General features: G+C 48.6%; 1 protein-coding gene across 1 annotated transcript; it reads right to left on the reverse strand.

Moving 5' to 3' along the window:
* Positions 1 to 1678: 1678 nt before the first annotated feature.
* LOC135825725 (mastermind-like protein 2) lies at positions 1679 to 15799 on the reverse strand (the record flags this gene model as incomplete). The annotated part of the gene is given in 6 exon segments (XM_065338346.1): positions 1679 to 1877; positions 4021 to 4061; positions 6454 to 6523; positions 9155 to 9443; positions 11036 to 11131; positions 15415 to 15799. Coding segments are annotated over 6 exon segments (824 nt in total), but the record flags the coding sequence as incomplete, so codon positions are not given.
* Between the last annotated feature and the right edge of the window lie 1631 nt (positions 15800 to 17430).

Raw genomic sequence — 17430 nt, forward strand, 5'->3', positions numbered from 1 at the left:
TCTTTTATCCGGTCCTCTTTTATCCGGTCCTCTTTTATACCGGTCCTCTTTTATCCGGTCCTCTTTTATCCGGATCCCTCGCCATCCGGAAGAAAATCGTTGGTTACCGATTTACCGTTATTCCGCACATATAAGCCCATGGGCTTATATATTATGTGAAATAAGCCCATGGGCTTATGTGTGAAATAAGCCCATGGGCTTATATGTGAAATAAGCCCATGGGCTTATATGTGAAATAATGCAGTTTGGGGATAGAATATCGAGTAAAACATATTCGTGTTTTAGCCCATGGGCCAATACTCGAATTTTGAAGGTTCACGAAAAAGTACAAGTCCGTGCTCATAGTGGGCCCAACATACTCGACTGGTAAACTGCACTGACCTGCTGTACCATGGTAGGAAGAGTCCATTTCGTGAAAAATTCTACTTGACACGCGAGTTGCATTTGTGTATGTTTATGTTTATTAGCCCATGAGCTTATAAACGGAGGTGGGCTTAAAACCGGATATAGGCCCGTGGCTTATATGCGCGGATTGCGGTATACCATGCATGCATACAGTATGTGTGTTCGATGTCTGGTTCCCTCGCCTATCCGGATATTATTGTGGAGAACGGATATGTGCGTTATTCGAGGTCTGACTGTATCGTCATCTAACCTAACAACATGCCCAAAATTTAATAATGCAACACCAGCAGGGATGAATTTATTGTCATATTTTCGCATAGCAGTTTCTGCTATACGAAATCACAATTGTGTAGCAGTCTTCGATTTTGATTAGCATTTTTCTTTGAAGGTTGGGTGTTTACCACATTGTCTTCTTGAGAGTGATGCCTGAAAGCCCATTTGCAAAAAAACGACTGAATCGTACATGTGCACGCAGATTGAGAGTGCCTGCACACATACACTGCATGTTACTTGACAGCACAGGCTAGGCATGGATAGTCTGCATGTATCGCAGTTTTCTGCGAATCACGGTGACGTTTGAGTAGCAGTAGATGAACTTTGCATAGCAAAATGCGATGCGATACAGGATAAATTCATCCGTGACACCAGACACCTGAAAAACAGAGATTTTAATTATTTATTCCACGAGGGCACCCTTACCAATAAGAGATAAGATTGGTAAACCCATTTCACAATGACGTAGTTTGTACATAAAACCCCACAAACTCACTGAGTTTTTCGCATGCATGTGAGTAGTCAGCGGTGGATAATGCCGATATTATTTTGAGAACCCCCCCCCCCCCCCCCCCCCTTCTCGGGAAATGTAGCCAACATTGCCTGCAAGCCACTGGAGGCTGTGGCGGAAGGTGTTGGTGGTGTACGGTACAAACGTGACCGCAGCCTATGCCCAGATGATTCAAAACAAGTACTGTAAGACATGTTATTATAACGAGTCGCAAGTTTAACGATTGTCCAAAATTCATAGGTTAACGAGAAGATATGTTAACGATCTTGCATTATTCTGCCATATCCACACACAGCATATATGAAGCAGTACGGCCTCAACGGATCTTATTATAACGAAGAAATGTCATCCGTTAAAACGTTAGATTTACTTCCTCGTTATATATACATGTCTTACAGTACTATGTATGGGCTGTTCATCTGTGTCGATGGAGCAGACCAAGCTCCGAATCCGAGCACACTGCACAAGAACAACATGAAAAACTTACATTTGGGCATGAGCAGCGACAGGTGTTGCTCCGCCGCATTTGCACTGGCCTGCAAGGCTGAATCTCCGGGAAGACGTGCAGCCTGCAGCTGCCGCTGCTGCAGCAGCAGCCGCTCTTGGTGCTGTTGCCGCAGCTGCTGTTGTTGCTGTTGCTGCTCCTGTTGCTGTTGCTGCTGCAGCTGTTGACGCGCCTGTAACTGCCCTGCAGATCGTCAGTCAGTATATATAGAGCCAGAGGGCCGCAATTAGAAAATGAGCCAGAGCGCGCTAAAACATGACCACAGCTTTTTTGGAAAAAGTCTAGAAAATCGCAATTTGAATTCCGCGGCAAAAAATACGAAATGCAGTGCAACGCGAGTCGCTGTTGTTGTTCTCCTCGGTCGACTGAACTTTTCCGGATGCTTTTCTTTGTTTCAGGTAAGGAAGTTTGTTTGTTTGAGTATGTATTCCATGCTGCGCTGAGTCGCCTACAACTGATCGTCATCGATGTATCGAAGGAAGAGCCGAATGTACTGCGGAGTGGAAGAAGACGATATCCTGGCATTCCATGCGCGGGATGAAATATTTTAGGATTCGCGTCGGAAAAAGAAGGAAGACGATGACGGCTACAGCAACGAGTCATTTGAGGGCGACACTTTCATCGAGCGTAAAATAATTGATGCTGGTAGTCCCACGATCTGCAGTGATGAGGAATTCTACTCTGATGACAACCAGGCAACCGATTGGCATCGACACTGACTTGGGAGGTGAGTCGGCCAGAGTGGACATCGCTGCACATATCCGGGACAATGCCAGTATTGGTTGCAAGTGCAAAAACAATCAATGGACTCTACTGCTCCCTGAAGTCGATAATTTGAGTACCCTTATGCCTCTATGTGGAACATCGCTAGCACGTGCAGTAGGCAGCGAAAGCAGCACTCTCTGGCGAGCGGAGAAAACCGTGTGCAGATGGGCTTGGGTGGGGGGAATATGAGTGCGACGTTGAGTATGTTGAGGAAGACTATGTGCAGCAGTGTATCCTGTATACATGTAATTATCTGAAAATACAGGTGGAGTGTGGTGGAGAGGACGCGGAGTACCAACTTCTTCGGACGTCTACAGATGTTCACCGTGTTTTCGCTGGCGGTTCTCCAGTGGTGTTCAAACCAGGAGGTATTTGAGACACCTAACTCAGCTGCCTATAGAAACTTTGGATGTGGCCGAGTATCTGTTAGCTCATGCTATAAGACCCTGGACAGAGGAACTGACCCGGAAAGGATGAACCAAGGGACATATCAACAGTATGCAAAATGACAATCCCATTGCTGTACATAGAATTTCACCATTTCAACAGTGCTGCATATAACACCATTGTAGCAACACTTAGACACGTCAGATCAATCCAAAACTTTCAGACAGTGAACATTAGGTGTGTTTGATCATTTTTGAACAAAAAACTGAAACTCGAATTTTTGGTCTCTCTCTTGTAACTTATTATTATTATATATATATATTTTTTTATTACACCTTCCAGTGGCTAAAGATGAATCAGTGCCAATATAGATGAGGAGGGGACGTTTGTGGTCATATCTTAGCGTGCTCTGGCTCTAATGCCGGTATCGCAACCCCATACACATACATGTATACACATCACAGATCACGCACGCCCTACGTGTAAGTGGGAAAAATCATGACCACCTAGCAGTACATAGCACAGAGACAACAAGCCCTGAGTAGCAAAACGATGTGACCTCGGCAGTGCGGGCCAACATCATCGCCGCCACTGCCACCACCACTACCATCAGCAGCACTAGCATCAGCACCACCACCATCAGCACCACCACCATTACCATCACCACCACCTCCACCACCTCCACCACCATCACCATCATCACCACCACCACCACCACCACCACCACCACCACTACCACCACCACCACCACCTCCACCACTACCACCACCACCACCTCCACCACCACCACCACCACCACCACCACCACCGCCACCACCACCACCGCCACCACCACCACCACCAGCAGCAGCAGCAGCACCACCACCACCACCAGCACCACCACAAGTACCAACAGCAACAGCAGCAGCAGCAGCACCACCACCACCACCACCAGCACCACCAGCACTACCACTACCACCACCACAAGTACCAACAGCAGCAGCACCACCACCACCAGCACCACCACCAGCACCACCACCACCACCACCACCACCACCAGCACCACCACCACAAGTACCAACAGCAGCAGCAGCAATATTACTAGCAGCATACCAGTATCACCACTACCAATACCAGCAATTACACAGCGGAGGCAGCAAAATTCACTGCTCCTTGAAAAGATGGAAATACATACGAGCCGCGCTGTTGATGTCCGTCAACGATAGTGTCTGTCGCCTGCAGATCCAGAAAAATATTGCAGGAAAAAACCAATCAACTCTAATAAAGCCTGGACTCGGATGGAGAGCCAAGGAAAGTGTTGTTAGTGTTGTGCAATGAGGTTATCGCATGAGCTGATTGTTTAGTAACTGGTGGTGTTCGTGGACAGTATAGCGTAACTTGTAGTTCCTTGGTCCTGTTTATCTAATAAAGCAATGACTACTAGTACAATCCCAGTATACTGTAAGACATGTATATGTAGATATAACGAGGAAGCAAATCTAACGTTTTAACGGATGACATTTCTTCGTTATAATAAGATTCGTTGAGGCCGCACTGCTTCATATATGCTGTGTGTGGATATGGCAGAATCCTGCAAGATCGTTAACATATCTTCTCGTTAACCCTTTGTGGACGGACTGTACGAGTTTCGATCTAATAAGATCGAAAGTCTACAGGCGGTAAAATCTTCGTAACTCCATCGTTTCTTGAGCAAATTCCACAATCGAAGGGTCTACGTGGTAGCGGAAACTCCAAGCTGTCCAATGCAACAATCGCCGAAGAGTTACGATGTCGGACGCCAGAGATATCGCACGCCGTATTCTTACCTCGGCAAATTCAAATTTTTGATCGATCATTTCGCCATTTTGGGGGAAAACCCCTTTTCGTGTGCTCCTTGAGCGACTGAGCACATGATAATGACGTAGCCGGCTGAAGTTTGAATCGTCTCAAACAGATTTGAGCGTTCTGCGATGAAGGAGAGTGGAATGGCGTTGATGGGACGAATTTGCTTGCATATCAGGCTTGGAGACGACTTTGCTGTGTTACCGCGCCTGATTTGTGGCGGCTGGATAATGGAGATTGGTACCCTGGCGTTGCTCTCGTCAAGAGCTTTCCAATGAGCCCTTGATTGTGAAAATCAAGTGAAGGACACCAACGTTTTGACATGGTAAAGTTGAAAATTGTACTGACATTTTGTAATTCTGGTGCGTACTGTGCTAGTAATCCGTCCATAAAGGGTTAACCTATGAATTTTGGACAATCGTTACATTTGCGACTCGTTATAATAATATGTCTTACAGTAGCTTAGTCGCAGCTGTAGAACAGGCCTAGCCTATAGCACCGGTTGGTCCCTGATCCCGGATGCCTGGCCTGGTCGCGGATGCCTGGCCTGGTCCCTGATGACAGTCGACCTCTTGTTCTCAACACTTTCCCCTCAAAGTACTGAACAACGCGTGTTTTCGCTCGTTGTTTGTGGGATTTTCAAATTCTTTACACACGTGCTTGCAGCTCAGAGTACACTGGCAAACAGCCGGACACAGCTGCCTTTCACGGACAGCTTTGCAGAGACCAGGGGCGTTGTACAGTACTCGACATTGGTGCGGCCATGAATGGGTGAAGGGTCCCGGGGTCCTCCCCTGGGAAAAGGTTTAGGGGAATTGGGCTCAACTAGCCCATATTCCATTGCTTCAAAATCACTAAATGAAATTATTGGTGTGGCCACTTTGGCCGCACGTCCTGCACTGGTTCCGACGCCTCTGGAGATTCAAAGCTGAGTAACAACCTGGTCAGGAGTGGCACCGGGAGCACACGAGAGGGTACCGCCGGCAAGTGTTCGTCTCCTTTTGTCTTCATTTCCTTTCGAAAAGCACCTTCTCCCGCGAATCTACAAACCTTGAGCCTCTCTACGATTTCGGCAAAACCTTAGATCGGTTTCAGCAAATCATGGTTCAAACTGTTTTCTTATCTATGTAACTGGAAAATGGCACCGGATATAAACTGCATCCCACAAGTGTTACACACACACACACACACACACACACACACACGCACACACACACACACACACACACACACACACACACACACACACACACACACACACACACACACACACACACACACACACACCATTTGACCATTTCACGCCCATCGCCGGAGGCGATGATAGTGATGCTACAGCAGAAGCCATAGCAACTTGTGCTGGGATTGCACCATTCTACAGCTTGCAAGGCTGAAGAATTGACCGCCACTGTTCAGCCTGGTCTACAGCACACAGCTATGAAGTGGCTTTTTCTGGCCAGTGAATCCCTACTTTTTGGTCTTTTTCAAATTTTTCCTGCACACACATCACACCACATACTCCGGCATGCGCTGGCTATTGGTAACCACCCAGGAGAATGAAAGCAAAGTCAGGAGGAGTCTGAGAAAGAGAAGAAAGACGTGTGTGACCATAATCATCGGGAATAGAACCCTCTCAAACCCTCTCGATTGGATATCGCTGCACATACCACTGCACCATATGGGCACACACAAACACACACACACACACACACAGAAACAGACACAGACACACACACACACACACACACACACACACACACACACACACGGGGTGCAAATCACAAACCTTATCATGTCCATCTGGGCAGCATCAGATGTCTCCCGAGAAGTCAGATTCATTGCAGTCTGGAGTCCTGCTACACCATTCAAGAAAAAAACACGCGCAAAACGTGAATGCACAGCAGCAGAAGCAGCAACAGTGGCAAAGAAAACATGTTACCAACAAATGAAATGATCACTGAGCTATGCGTGCCAAGATTCACAAGCTACTGTTCTGGACATTGAGGGAAGACCGGGGCCGGCACCCGTACTCCATTTAGCGCATACAGCCACTGTAGTTCATGTACATTTCGAAAAACGGACCAGCGGTGCTCGCAGCCGCAAGGCCAGCACCACGTGGCCATTTGGCTTCTCAGAGGACGTCAATGTCCGCTACAGTAAGAGAGGTTGCTGCGCAGGATCCCCACCTCCACCACCACCACCTATAACCGAAGATCACACAGTTCCATTGTGATCCATGAGGAGGCTCAAGCCACAATACACAACACCAGTTACAAAACACACAAACTACTTCAGCAGAGCAATCCCCTAGAGCAATCCCCTAGAGCAATCCCCTAGCTCAGGCCCCTAGCTCAAGCCCCTAGCTCAAGCCCCTTCTGTGACAGTTGCTGTTCGCAGTTTATGTATCTGGTGTACAGTTGCACGCGAGTACACATACCGCGCGCCCACTACCCTTTCTCAGGTTGAGCCCGCGCACTGGCTGCATGCAAGGGTATTGGTCCAATGCTGGTGTTTAGTTTGTTGCTTGTATCCACGTCTGGACAAATACAGTAGTTGTCCGTTCTTCTTGCTCTCCCAACCCTACTGCCTTGCGTTCCCAATTCCTCAACCTTAGTTTCTTTGCCTCAACCAGACGGTTGTCTGTGGTGATTCTGTGTGTTGCGTGCCAGTGGCGTGTGGATGTGAGGGAAGGTTCGTCTACAGAGAGTGGTGCCGAAACCCGGGACTCAAGCTTCAGTGTTTTGTAGTTTGGCGCTCTGTTGTGATGGCGGAGCCTAGGTTGAAAGTGGACAGATTTCGCGGACGAGGCGATGACTGGGACGAGAGTTCAGATTCAGGACCCATCGATCTACCGTCCCTTGGTCTGCTTCAACTATTGAAGCTGCGATGTACACATTCTTTGTACAGCCATTCCTCGTTTATGCGGGGCGGTCCGCGACCAGGCACTGCCCGTAACTTCGAAATGTCCGTAACTCCGAATAACATACATTTTGATGGGGAAAGACCATAGATATGGCATATGACATCACTATTTCAACAAAAAATGACAAAAGAGTAGTAATATTTCCACTGAAACATACCCAGAGGGTGCCCGGTAGACCGAAATGCCCGACACGTCGGGGGTGCGGATAACCGAGCGATCAGTGTGTTTCGATCTCTGGCTATGCACGACAGCATCAGTGAGCCAAACAGCCATCAGTGAGCCAAACAGCCATCAGTGAGCCAAATAGCCATCAGTGAGCCAAATACTGCAATTTCACAAAATTTCGGTGTACTTTTATTTTCGGTACTTTCGGTGCGTCTGTTTCATACCTAAAATGTCAATACACCGAACGAACGCGAACCCACATAATCCAATAGGGAACTGCTTCTCTGTACCGAAAATTTCTGTTCACCTAACCTAGCCTGTTGCCCTCATACCGAAAATATTGAGCACCGAAAATATCTGAAATTAGAGTAGCCGTGAAAGACTGACATCATGAAACAATGTTCCGCTGTGGGCTGGGGAATCGTCGAGCTGCACACTCTTGTTTGCGTACATGATATTGTACTCTCTTCTTGTTTTTGTTTTTTTTTTTACTTATTTTAGCTTGTTGCCTCAAGAGTACAATGTGCAACTTCAAAGAGGGGTTAGAGGGGTTGAGGGGTTGAGCAGGAAAACAATAACTGAGGGTCATGCTGGTGTCGGTACGAGGCTAAACGAGGCCTACTGTATAAGCCAGAGACGCAAATACCGTAAAGTCTTGTATGAAAGCTGCGGCTTCTATGACTTTCTTGGTGAAGTTTTGCAGGCTTCTATATGAGACAGGTGTTTCTATGTACGTCAACACTAAAACCAGGCGTATGTGTGATTTGATGGGCCCAAAATTGCGGCTTCTATTCGAGGGCGGCTTCTATTCAAGTGCGGCTTTTATACAAGACTTTACGGCACAACGATTTCCAAAAATTGACCGGTTTACGTGCGCCAACGGCAACGATTCTCACTCATTCTCAACGTTCACCGGTAACAGTACCTGACTTAACAGGGAGCGTCGGAAGCTAATTTAGTGTGGTACGGTCAGCCATCTGAACTGTACACTTTGCTCGTGGGGGGGGGGGGGGTGTTGGCTGAGGCGAAAATTTTGGAAATTTAGAGCCCAAATCCAGTGTAATTTATTGATTCACAGGGTGCTTGGTGCAAATAGTGGTACGGTCTATACCGCAGTGGTCGTACCGTGTCCGACGCCACTGCTTAGTAGTCATTCCCGTATAACGTTTTTCATGCGGATTTCTCCTCGTTAACTCGATAGATGTAGCACTTCGCTTTACATGCATTCTCCAGAGTATAAGGCACACCACACCCCCACACACACCCATGTTTTGCCACTAAAAAAATCCCACGAAAATACAGACATCAGCCCTATTTATCATCGTTCTTTTGAGTGAATTTCGAGTGCTCAAAGTGCGGCTTACACTCCGCAACAATAGGGTAAGACATTTTACAATACCTGGATTGAAGAAATGCGGATTGGCGGCACCATTAGCCTGCATCAGAGGTATTTGCGGCGGTACAAACTCCGGTGACCGCGGCGTTAACTGGCTTCCAGGAGGACGTTTTCGCGAGTTCACCCACTGGGGATCAAACGCCGACCGCGGCGTGAACAGGTTTGCTACGCAGCCGTGTCCGCCAGCGCCACTGGGCACTGTAGACTGAAGCCCCATGTGATGTGAGGGGCCGATTGAGTCGTACGTCGGCAGACTTGCATCAACAGCTCCTGGGCGTGGCTGCCCCGTGTACTGGAGAGGTGGACGCGTAGTATGCACACGTGCACACGCACGCACGCACGCACGCACGCACGCACACACACACATACACACACACACACACACACACACACATATACTAGTCAAGATATATCTTCACTAGTTTGAGGGAGACTCGGAGACAAACGGGAAAAGTCTGAAGAAATAATTGACTGTCACCATCGGGACTCGAACCAGGGACCCTCGCTTGCAGCTAGCTATGCTCTAACCAAACATACACGAGAGAGCTTGGAAGCTCAGGGCCCTACGCTATGCTTGTTTGCCTTGATGACCTAGACAAAAAAAAGCATAGGGATGTTATAATTTTTCTTATAAATTTCTCCTATTTTTTTTTAAGACATAACATGGGATTCGAACCCGCACTATCGCCCTGCATGCATCCATACTAATTCTTCCACGTTGCTTCATGTTATGATCTTGCGTTTGAAAGTCCTATTTGAATATTGTGGCCAGCTGTTTGTGGCCAGCTGTCTTTGATGGTACGGTACGGTACGGGACAGATACGGGATAGCGCTAGGCGTGACACAAACAAACAAATAAACGCCAAATTAAAGCTGTGTGGACCCTCGCTAGCACCAGATGTTACTGAAGTAACGTCTTCTGCATAGCTACGGGAATAAAACACACACTCCGGCTTCATTCACTCCAGTGACTGCAGGTGTGGACTATAGTAGAATCCTACCCACACGCATGTACGCACACACATACACTTCCACATATATCCCGCAACCTATTGTTTGCAAATCGGTGCACATACCACTGCACCATATGGGACACACACACACACACACACACACACACACACACACACACACACACACACACACACACACACACACATACACCCCACGCGCACCCACACACATACACATGCACGCACACATACACAAACACACACACACACACTTCCGACCTTTTGACGCCAATCACCAGAGGCGATGATAGCGATGTTATGGCAGAAGCCACAGCAACTTGTGCTGGGATTGCACCATTCAACAGCTTGCAAAGCTGAAGAATTGGCCGCCACTATTCAGCCTGTTTTACACCACACAGCTATGAAGTGGCTTTTCTGGCCAGTAAATCCCTACTTTTTGGTCTTTTAATTGTTGTCCCGCACGCACATCACGCCACATACTCTGGCATGCACTGGCTGCTGGTAACCACCCAGGAGAATGAAAGAAAAGTCAGGAGTCTGAGAAAGGGAGGAAAGACGTGTGTGTGTGTGACCATAATCGTCGGGAATCGAACCCGAAACCTCTCGATTGGAAATTGCTGCGCATACCACTGCACCACATGGGACACACACACACACACACACACACTTGAACGTGCCCATTGCCGATGGCAATGATAGCGAAGGGACTATCCGCTAGCTTTGCAGTACGGAGCGTCGCGCTTGAGGTCCCCGACGGCAGACCTTTCCACATGCGCAGCGGAAGCCAGAGTCAGGATCAGGAGGAGCACGGGCGGGAGGACGACGATGAGCAATCACACACACACACACACACACACACACACGTTCACACACACACACAAGGACCGGAGGCTGCGTGCACAAAACTAACCGGTCCGGGTATCCAACCGACACCCTGATGTCCATGGCCCATGAGCGAATGGCCATCGTGTGTCGACGGATACGGCCCTGCCGACTGAGGTGTTCCCTGAGAGAGGGGGGGGGGCACAACAAAGTAACAGATAAGTACAGAGAAATGAGTCACAAGGGGGAGAGGGGGAGGTGAGCACAGAGAGGTCAAGAACCCAGGAGGGGTCAGAGTAACAAGCAAAAAACAACAACAACAACAACAACCTCTTGTTGTCGTTGTTTTTAAAACCATCATTATTCTCACGATGGCCAGTGGCCAATAAGAGTTAATAGTGTGAGAGAGGAGAAAGAGTGAGGAAGAATTGGGTGGGCAGGGCCTAGGGATTAATGACTAATTAAGTGTGCGGGCAGGGGTGGTTGCTACACGAGCATACAGAGTTGTGGAACAGCAGGGATATCTGGGATTTGAAGAGAGTACGAGAAGGGATTTCGCGAAGCTGGGTAGGCAAGCAGGTGCCATCTTTGAAGCCAGTCTCCAGTTGCTGTGACATTCTGTTGTAGGTTTCAGGTGCAGTCTTGAAGAGTTCCCGCTATGGAAATCAGAGCGGCGTCATCTGCAAATTGGCTACAGGTGGTGCCGGGATTCTCACATGCGTGTAGAAGGTCTATGGTGTAGACGAGGAATAGAAGCGGCCCAGAAGCAGATCCCTGAGGGACGCCGGCAGTGATCCCGAGGAAAGGCGATAGGTCGCCATCCCCCTGGACTCTCTGCCGACGGCCCAACAGGTACCGTCGGAACATCTCTAGGGCGTTGCCCTGGACACCATAGTGGGAGAGGTTTGCTGGAAGACCTGCATGCCACACACGATCAAAGGCCTTGCTGAGATCGAAAAAGCAGGCTGTGACGTGTTTCCCGTTGTCTCTCGCAGTGGAGAGGGTATGGACGAGACGAGCAAGCTGCTGTTCAGTGCCGTCTTTCTCACGGAATCCGGGCTGCTGGTTGGGTGGGTGGGGTGTTATATGCTTGTAGAGGAGCCGATGTACAATGTTTTCTTGGATTTTCGATGTAGTGCTCAAGAGAGAGAGATGGGTCTATAGTTTGTTGGTTGTGTCGGGTCACCAGGCTTGGGCACTGGACTAATGGTGGCATCTTTCCACTCCTGTGGGATATCTCCGGTTTGGGATGATATTAAAGAGGGACGATAACGACGGTGCAAGTTCTTTAGCCGCTTCTTTGAGTAAGCGGTTTGGTATAGAGTAGAACCCGGGGCTTTTGTTGGTATCAACTCCGCGGAGGAGTTTTTCGACCTCAGCTTGGGAAGTCGAGATTTCTTGAGGGGGACTGAGGATGTCAGGGGTGGTGTTAATGGCTGGAGTTTGCTCATCCGCATTGGCCACGGACAGTTTTCTCTCTGAAATGAAGAATTCGTTGAGGGTAGCGGCTTTTTGTGCTGGTGTCGCTTGGCTGACGAGTTCGGGTATGCGTTGTTTCGTAGCTGTTGTTAGGTGCTTCATGAGGCGGTGTAGGGAAGTAGAGGAGGCTGTTGAGTTGTTTACGAAATCTGATTTTGCATGACGCAGGAGAGTGGTGACACGGTGTCTTTGTTGTTGTTGTTGATTGTTGTTGTTTCAAATATTTTCAAATCTTTATTCTTGTTGTTGTTGTTGAATTCTTTATTCTCATGATGGCACCACACACAACAACAATAACAACAACAATGGATCAAGGCATTCTCGCAAAAAAACCATGGGTCGTGTGACACTCAGCTTGAGGCCGGTTTTCACACATCCGCAGGAACGCCACCCACCGTCAAATAACAAGGTGCATTCTCGCAAGAAACGAGTCCAAAAATACAAATAATTATAAAGAACTTCAGAAAAGCACAATGCCAGTGTATGTACCATCAAATCGTGGACAAACACCAATCCCGATATGTGAAGATAACCACCCAATGGAATCTGTCCTCAAGTACTAGTATACAGAATACCGTTGGAAATTATAACGCGTGTATGTGTTCGCGTGGGCGCGTGCGCACGTGGTACGCGTCGTGGTACGCGTCAGCTATCAGGAAGCTGCCTGCCTGCAGGACCATTTTGAAAGTCAGACTACATAGTTACGGCGTCACGATTCACTTTCCGGTTTCTCGGGAGCGTGTTCGCGTCGACAAAAGGACTACCCTTACTCTTACAGTGGTGGGAGAGCAGCGTATCCATGTGTGCCGGATTTCCGACTATAAGCCTCACCCCCATTTCTTTTGCCACAGAATACAAACATCTACCCCATAAGGGCTATTCATCACCGTTAATTTGATCATCGGAGTATACGCCGTCCCCCCCCCCCCCCCCCCCCCGCCATTTCCGGGTGAATTTTGAATGCTCAAAGTGCGGCTTATACTCCGGAAAATACGGCACATGAAGACGTGGAACACAACACCCGGCAGGTACCAAAATAGAATCAAAGATCATTCTAAATGAGATATGTGTAAGAGGTGAAATCACTCAGCGAGCTGATTCAGGTTTGGGGTTGTGCTGAAACAATTTTAATAATGCACTCACGGTTTCCGTGAGACTCGGCTAGAGGCCTGGTTTTTCGCATCTGCAGGAAAGCTACCACGCTCAAGAACGAAGGCGCAGATGCAGCTCCTAAACCGGTGGGAGGTAAATAGATCAGACCCACCGCCAAAGTGGTAAAGGACCGAAAATCCCAGTCACTGAATCCTACCACTCGAAATTGACAAGGAAATGGATATAGCAGGTTCAATGCGGCGTTCCAGCTCACGTATTCTTACTAGTCTAGGTCTGTGACAAATAGCACGCTTTCATCTCCGTCATTACTCTACGGTTGCAGCAAGGCTGTTCCTGGGCAGCTGCCGACTTGCTCAGCGCCTGCGCTCCTCCGAGTACAGACGCGGTGAGGGAGGGCAGGGGGCGGGATGGGGGAAGGCAGAAGGCAGGCACGCAGGAGGTGACCGCATGTCTATAGTTTACGCGTGGAAAATAGCTACGGCGCGCAAGTTGCGCTGGTGATGCGCAACATCGCATCGCGTCAACACCACAGAGTCCACAGCCCCAAGCGTATGGCCGCACGCGACAGCGAGTATCCGAGCTAGGGTTGGCCTGTGTGGTGCCGCACTGCCAGCACTGCGTAGTGAAAGGATGGTCGAGCTATAAACTGGATTCGAGATTTCCTTCCGTAGATTCAAAGGTGACACCTGTACGCGATGCAGCGCGCAGACCTTTCAAGGTTTCTTAGAAAATCGCACTCAAAAGTTGCAAAACTGCGTCAGATCAATAATGATAATATCTAATTCTCCAGTTCGTGGCTACTACTACGTAATGCTGAGACAGTGCACTGCTGGCCCAAGAGCCTGTGCGTACTAGAGCTGCATGCCCCCCCCCCCCCCCCCCGTCATGGACACTTGGTAACACACAAGTCATGACAAACTGGAAATACCCACACGCACACAGCCACACCATAAATCGGCCACACCATAATAAATCTGTGCTGCAAAAAAAACACAACACTGATCACCGGCGCACCACCTCTCTCATGACAGGCGGATTCGAATACTGACTACTGAAACCAGCGTACAGCGCCACGGAGGCCGTGACAGCGAAAACAAACAATGTGACGAGGCAGCGAATACAAGCGCCAGGCGATCCACCCCGGAATAAAAAATGCCACCATTCCAAGTGGCCTAAAAAAAATGCTAAATCACGACGCGCAGTGCAGGTATCTTGCGCTACGTCACAGTACGTGTACTCCACGACTCCGAGCAACAATTTCTACCCTAGTACCAGCAAACAGTTCACCATCAACAAGCTCCAGTCCGACTGGCTACAAGGTCGACGCGAACGAATAAGGCCGAACTAATCAGGAAACGCACCGATGTCGCTGCTTCAGCGTATCGCCGCGGTGGAGTTCAGCTCGCTGACACCGTGCGAGCGAACTCCACCGCCATACGGAACGACGCAAAGCCAATAGCACCAACACGATCTGAATAGAAAACGTGCGAGCGAACGACATGCTGCTCTTTACACCGTCGCCATAGCTTACATCGCTTTCACAGCTACACCCAGTTCTTCCGCCAAAACCCCGCTTCGCAACACCCAAAGCTATGGAGTACGCTGCCATCGACGGCTGCAAACAGGAGCGCAGCGGACAGTTGTGCACCCAACTCCAGCTCCTCACGCTCGACAACACGCGAGGTCGGAAATGGACGGATATTTACCCGTCCTGCGCTGCCTGGCCAGACCCCTAATCAAAACTGTCAACACGTTCTTACTCGCAGCTACAAACGCCACGACGCCACGATTATAAAAATACATGTAGAACCAAAATACAAAATTGGCCGTGTTTCGTTTACAGCCGCTTCAAACATTCATAATTTCGTCTCTCACCATTGGTGCTGTATCGTCTCGTCGATAGTTCAGCACATTATCGAATTCTGCCGCCTGCTCCTTCGCTCGCTGGTGCTCCCGCGCGATGCGGTCCGCAAACTTTCTCGGTCTGGCTCTTTGAGTAGCCATCAGGCATCAAGAAAAACTCTACCCACTAGTACTAGCGCTTCGAGTGACAAATACAACAGTGCCAAGCACTAGCGACTAGCAGTACTAGCGGTTCGTGTCGCCCAGAATCTACAGCTAGCCAACTTTTACACCCGATCTTGAAAACAACCAGTACTGCAGTGCTGTTCTTCATATCCATCCAGTCCAGACAACAAAATTTTAATAATGAAGTTCAACCCAGCAAGCTAGCACTAGCAGTGAAGTGTGCATGTGTGGCAGATCTGCTGATTCAGTGATTGGGTAGACCTACGTGTACTAGTATTAGCTAAAGACTCACTAGTACCAAGAGTACATAAACCGGTTTATGTACTCTTGCTAGTACTGACTGTACGGACTAGTAGTAGTGTACTAGTGTCTCGTAGTGACTCACGGTAGGGTGTTGCCACTCCTGTTGTGCTGGCAGTCAACGACTAGTCGACTGTCAGTTGCATGACTGAGACTCTTGCGCAGTTGCGGAGTAGCGCTATTTAGTAATTAGGAATTCCGCTAGGACCTGAAAGGTCTGACGTGGAATTCAGGTTACACTAGGAGGTGAAGGCGGAGAATGTGACACAAACTCCAACCTCGTCCCCTTGATATTCCCGCCCTTTCCCTCACTCCTTCGGCCTTTTTCTTCGCTTCAAATTGTTGCAGTTGCAGATTTATTTCTCTTTGGACGTAGCTGTATAGCCTACATACGTGTTGATTGCAGAGCCATGTCATCCGTTAGTGACCTCCCCAGTCAGGGGACGGCTGGTTCTGCGCGTCCCACGCAGCACGACCCGCTTGTGGCAAATCGTGGAGCTGCAGAGATCCAGAGTGGGAATGCTGTGCTGTGGCCTTTTTCTTCGCTGTGAATTATTTGAAAAGCGAAGATTTGAGGCCTAACACACTGTCACATTCGTAGCCGGAGCCTCCGAAGTGTAATTAGTATAGCCGTGTCTAGCCACACTTTTTATTATCCGATGATCTTGTTTTGTTTGCTATAAAAAAAAAACGGTAGGGTGTTCGGTGCCTCGAACCCAGGCGCATTTTGAGTGGAAACAGTTTTGTACGGGGTCCGTGGCACAATCGTACATCACTGTGCTTCTTGCCTTGGCAAGGTAAAATTTTAGCAACTCAGGCCGAGTTTGTTTCTTTGTTCGAAAGAGGAGATGTCTCTGCTGTTGAGACCGTAAGTCCCGTTTCCACACGACGAATTTTAGCAATGTTACGCCCTGCGCAACTTCAGGGTATCGATTTCGGCCTGTTCTGGGCCGGTTGCAACGCCGGCGACTATTCCATCGTCTTCAGCGTCGAAAAACTACGCAGTGTGTGAAATTTGGAGGCTGTACGATGCTGTCTTCTTGTTCTATTATATGAGCGATCGATTTGCGCCAGGATACCAAATGTATGGAGTACATGTACATGTACATGGAGTTAATGGACTTGGCTGTAGTGCTGTTTATTTGTAGTTTCGCGGAGCTACCACATCAGATAAACCTCTGGTCGCTGTATCTGGAGAGTGGAGAAAGCCATTGTGCAGACAAATTGGTCAAGAACAGATTTCCTGCCAATACTGCGTTCAATCATGATCTGCACAGAATTGACACTCTGAGGATTTGCAAAATTGCAGCGCGCTAACGCAGAGCAGCTATGCAATGCCGTATGCACCGTGTCCAGAGTACATTGTCATCCACATAGCATGGGCAATGTAGGGCCAGTGTATTTGTCGACTTTATAATTTCCAAATTACGCTTGCACAAGCATCCGATAAATAAACTGTCTGTTGATTGTGCAAATTGTATGAATGAATTACATGTGACGTGCGACACCAATTGCCCCGAAGTGCTGCACGCGCCGTATATGACTGGGAACAAGCTGTCCTTC

Source organism: Sycon ciliatum, chromosome 10, assembly GCF_964019385.1.
Source record: "Sycon ciliatum chromosome 10, ocSycCili1.1, whole genome shotgun sequence".
Lineage (NCBI taxonomy): Eukaryota > Metazoa > Porifera > Calcarea > Leucosolenida > Sycettidae > Sycon > Sycon ciliatum.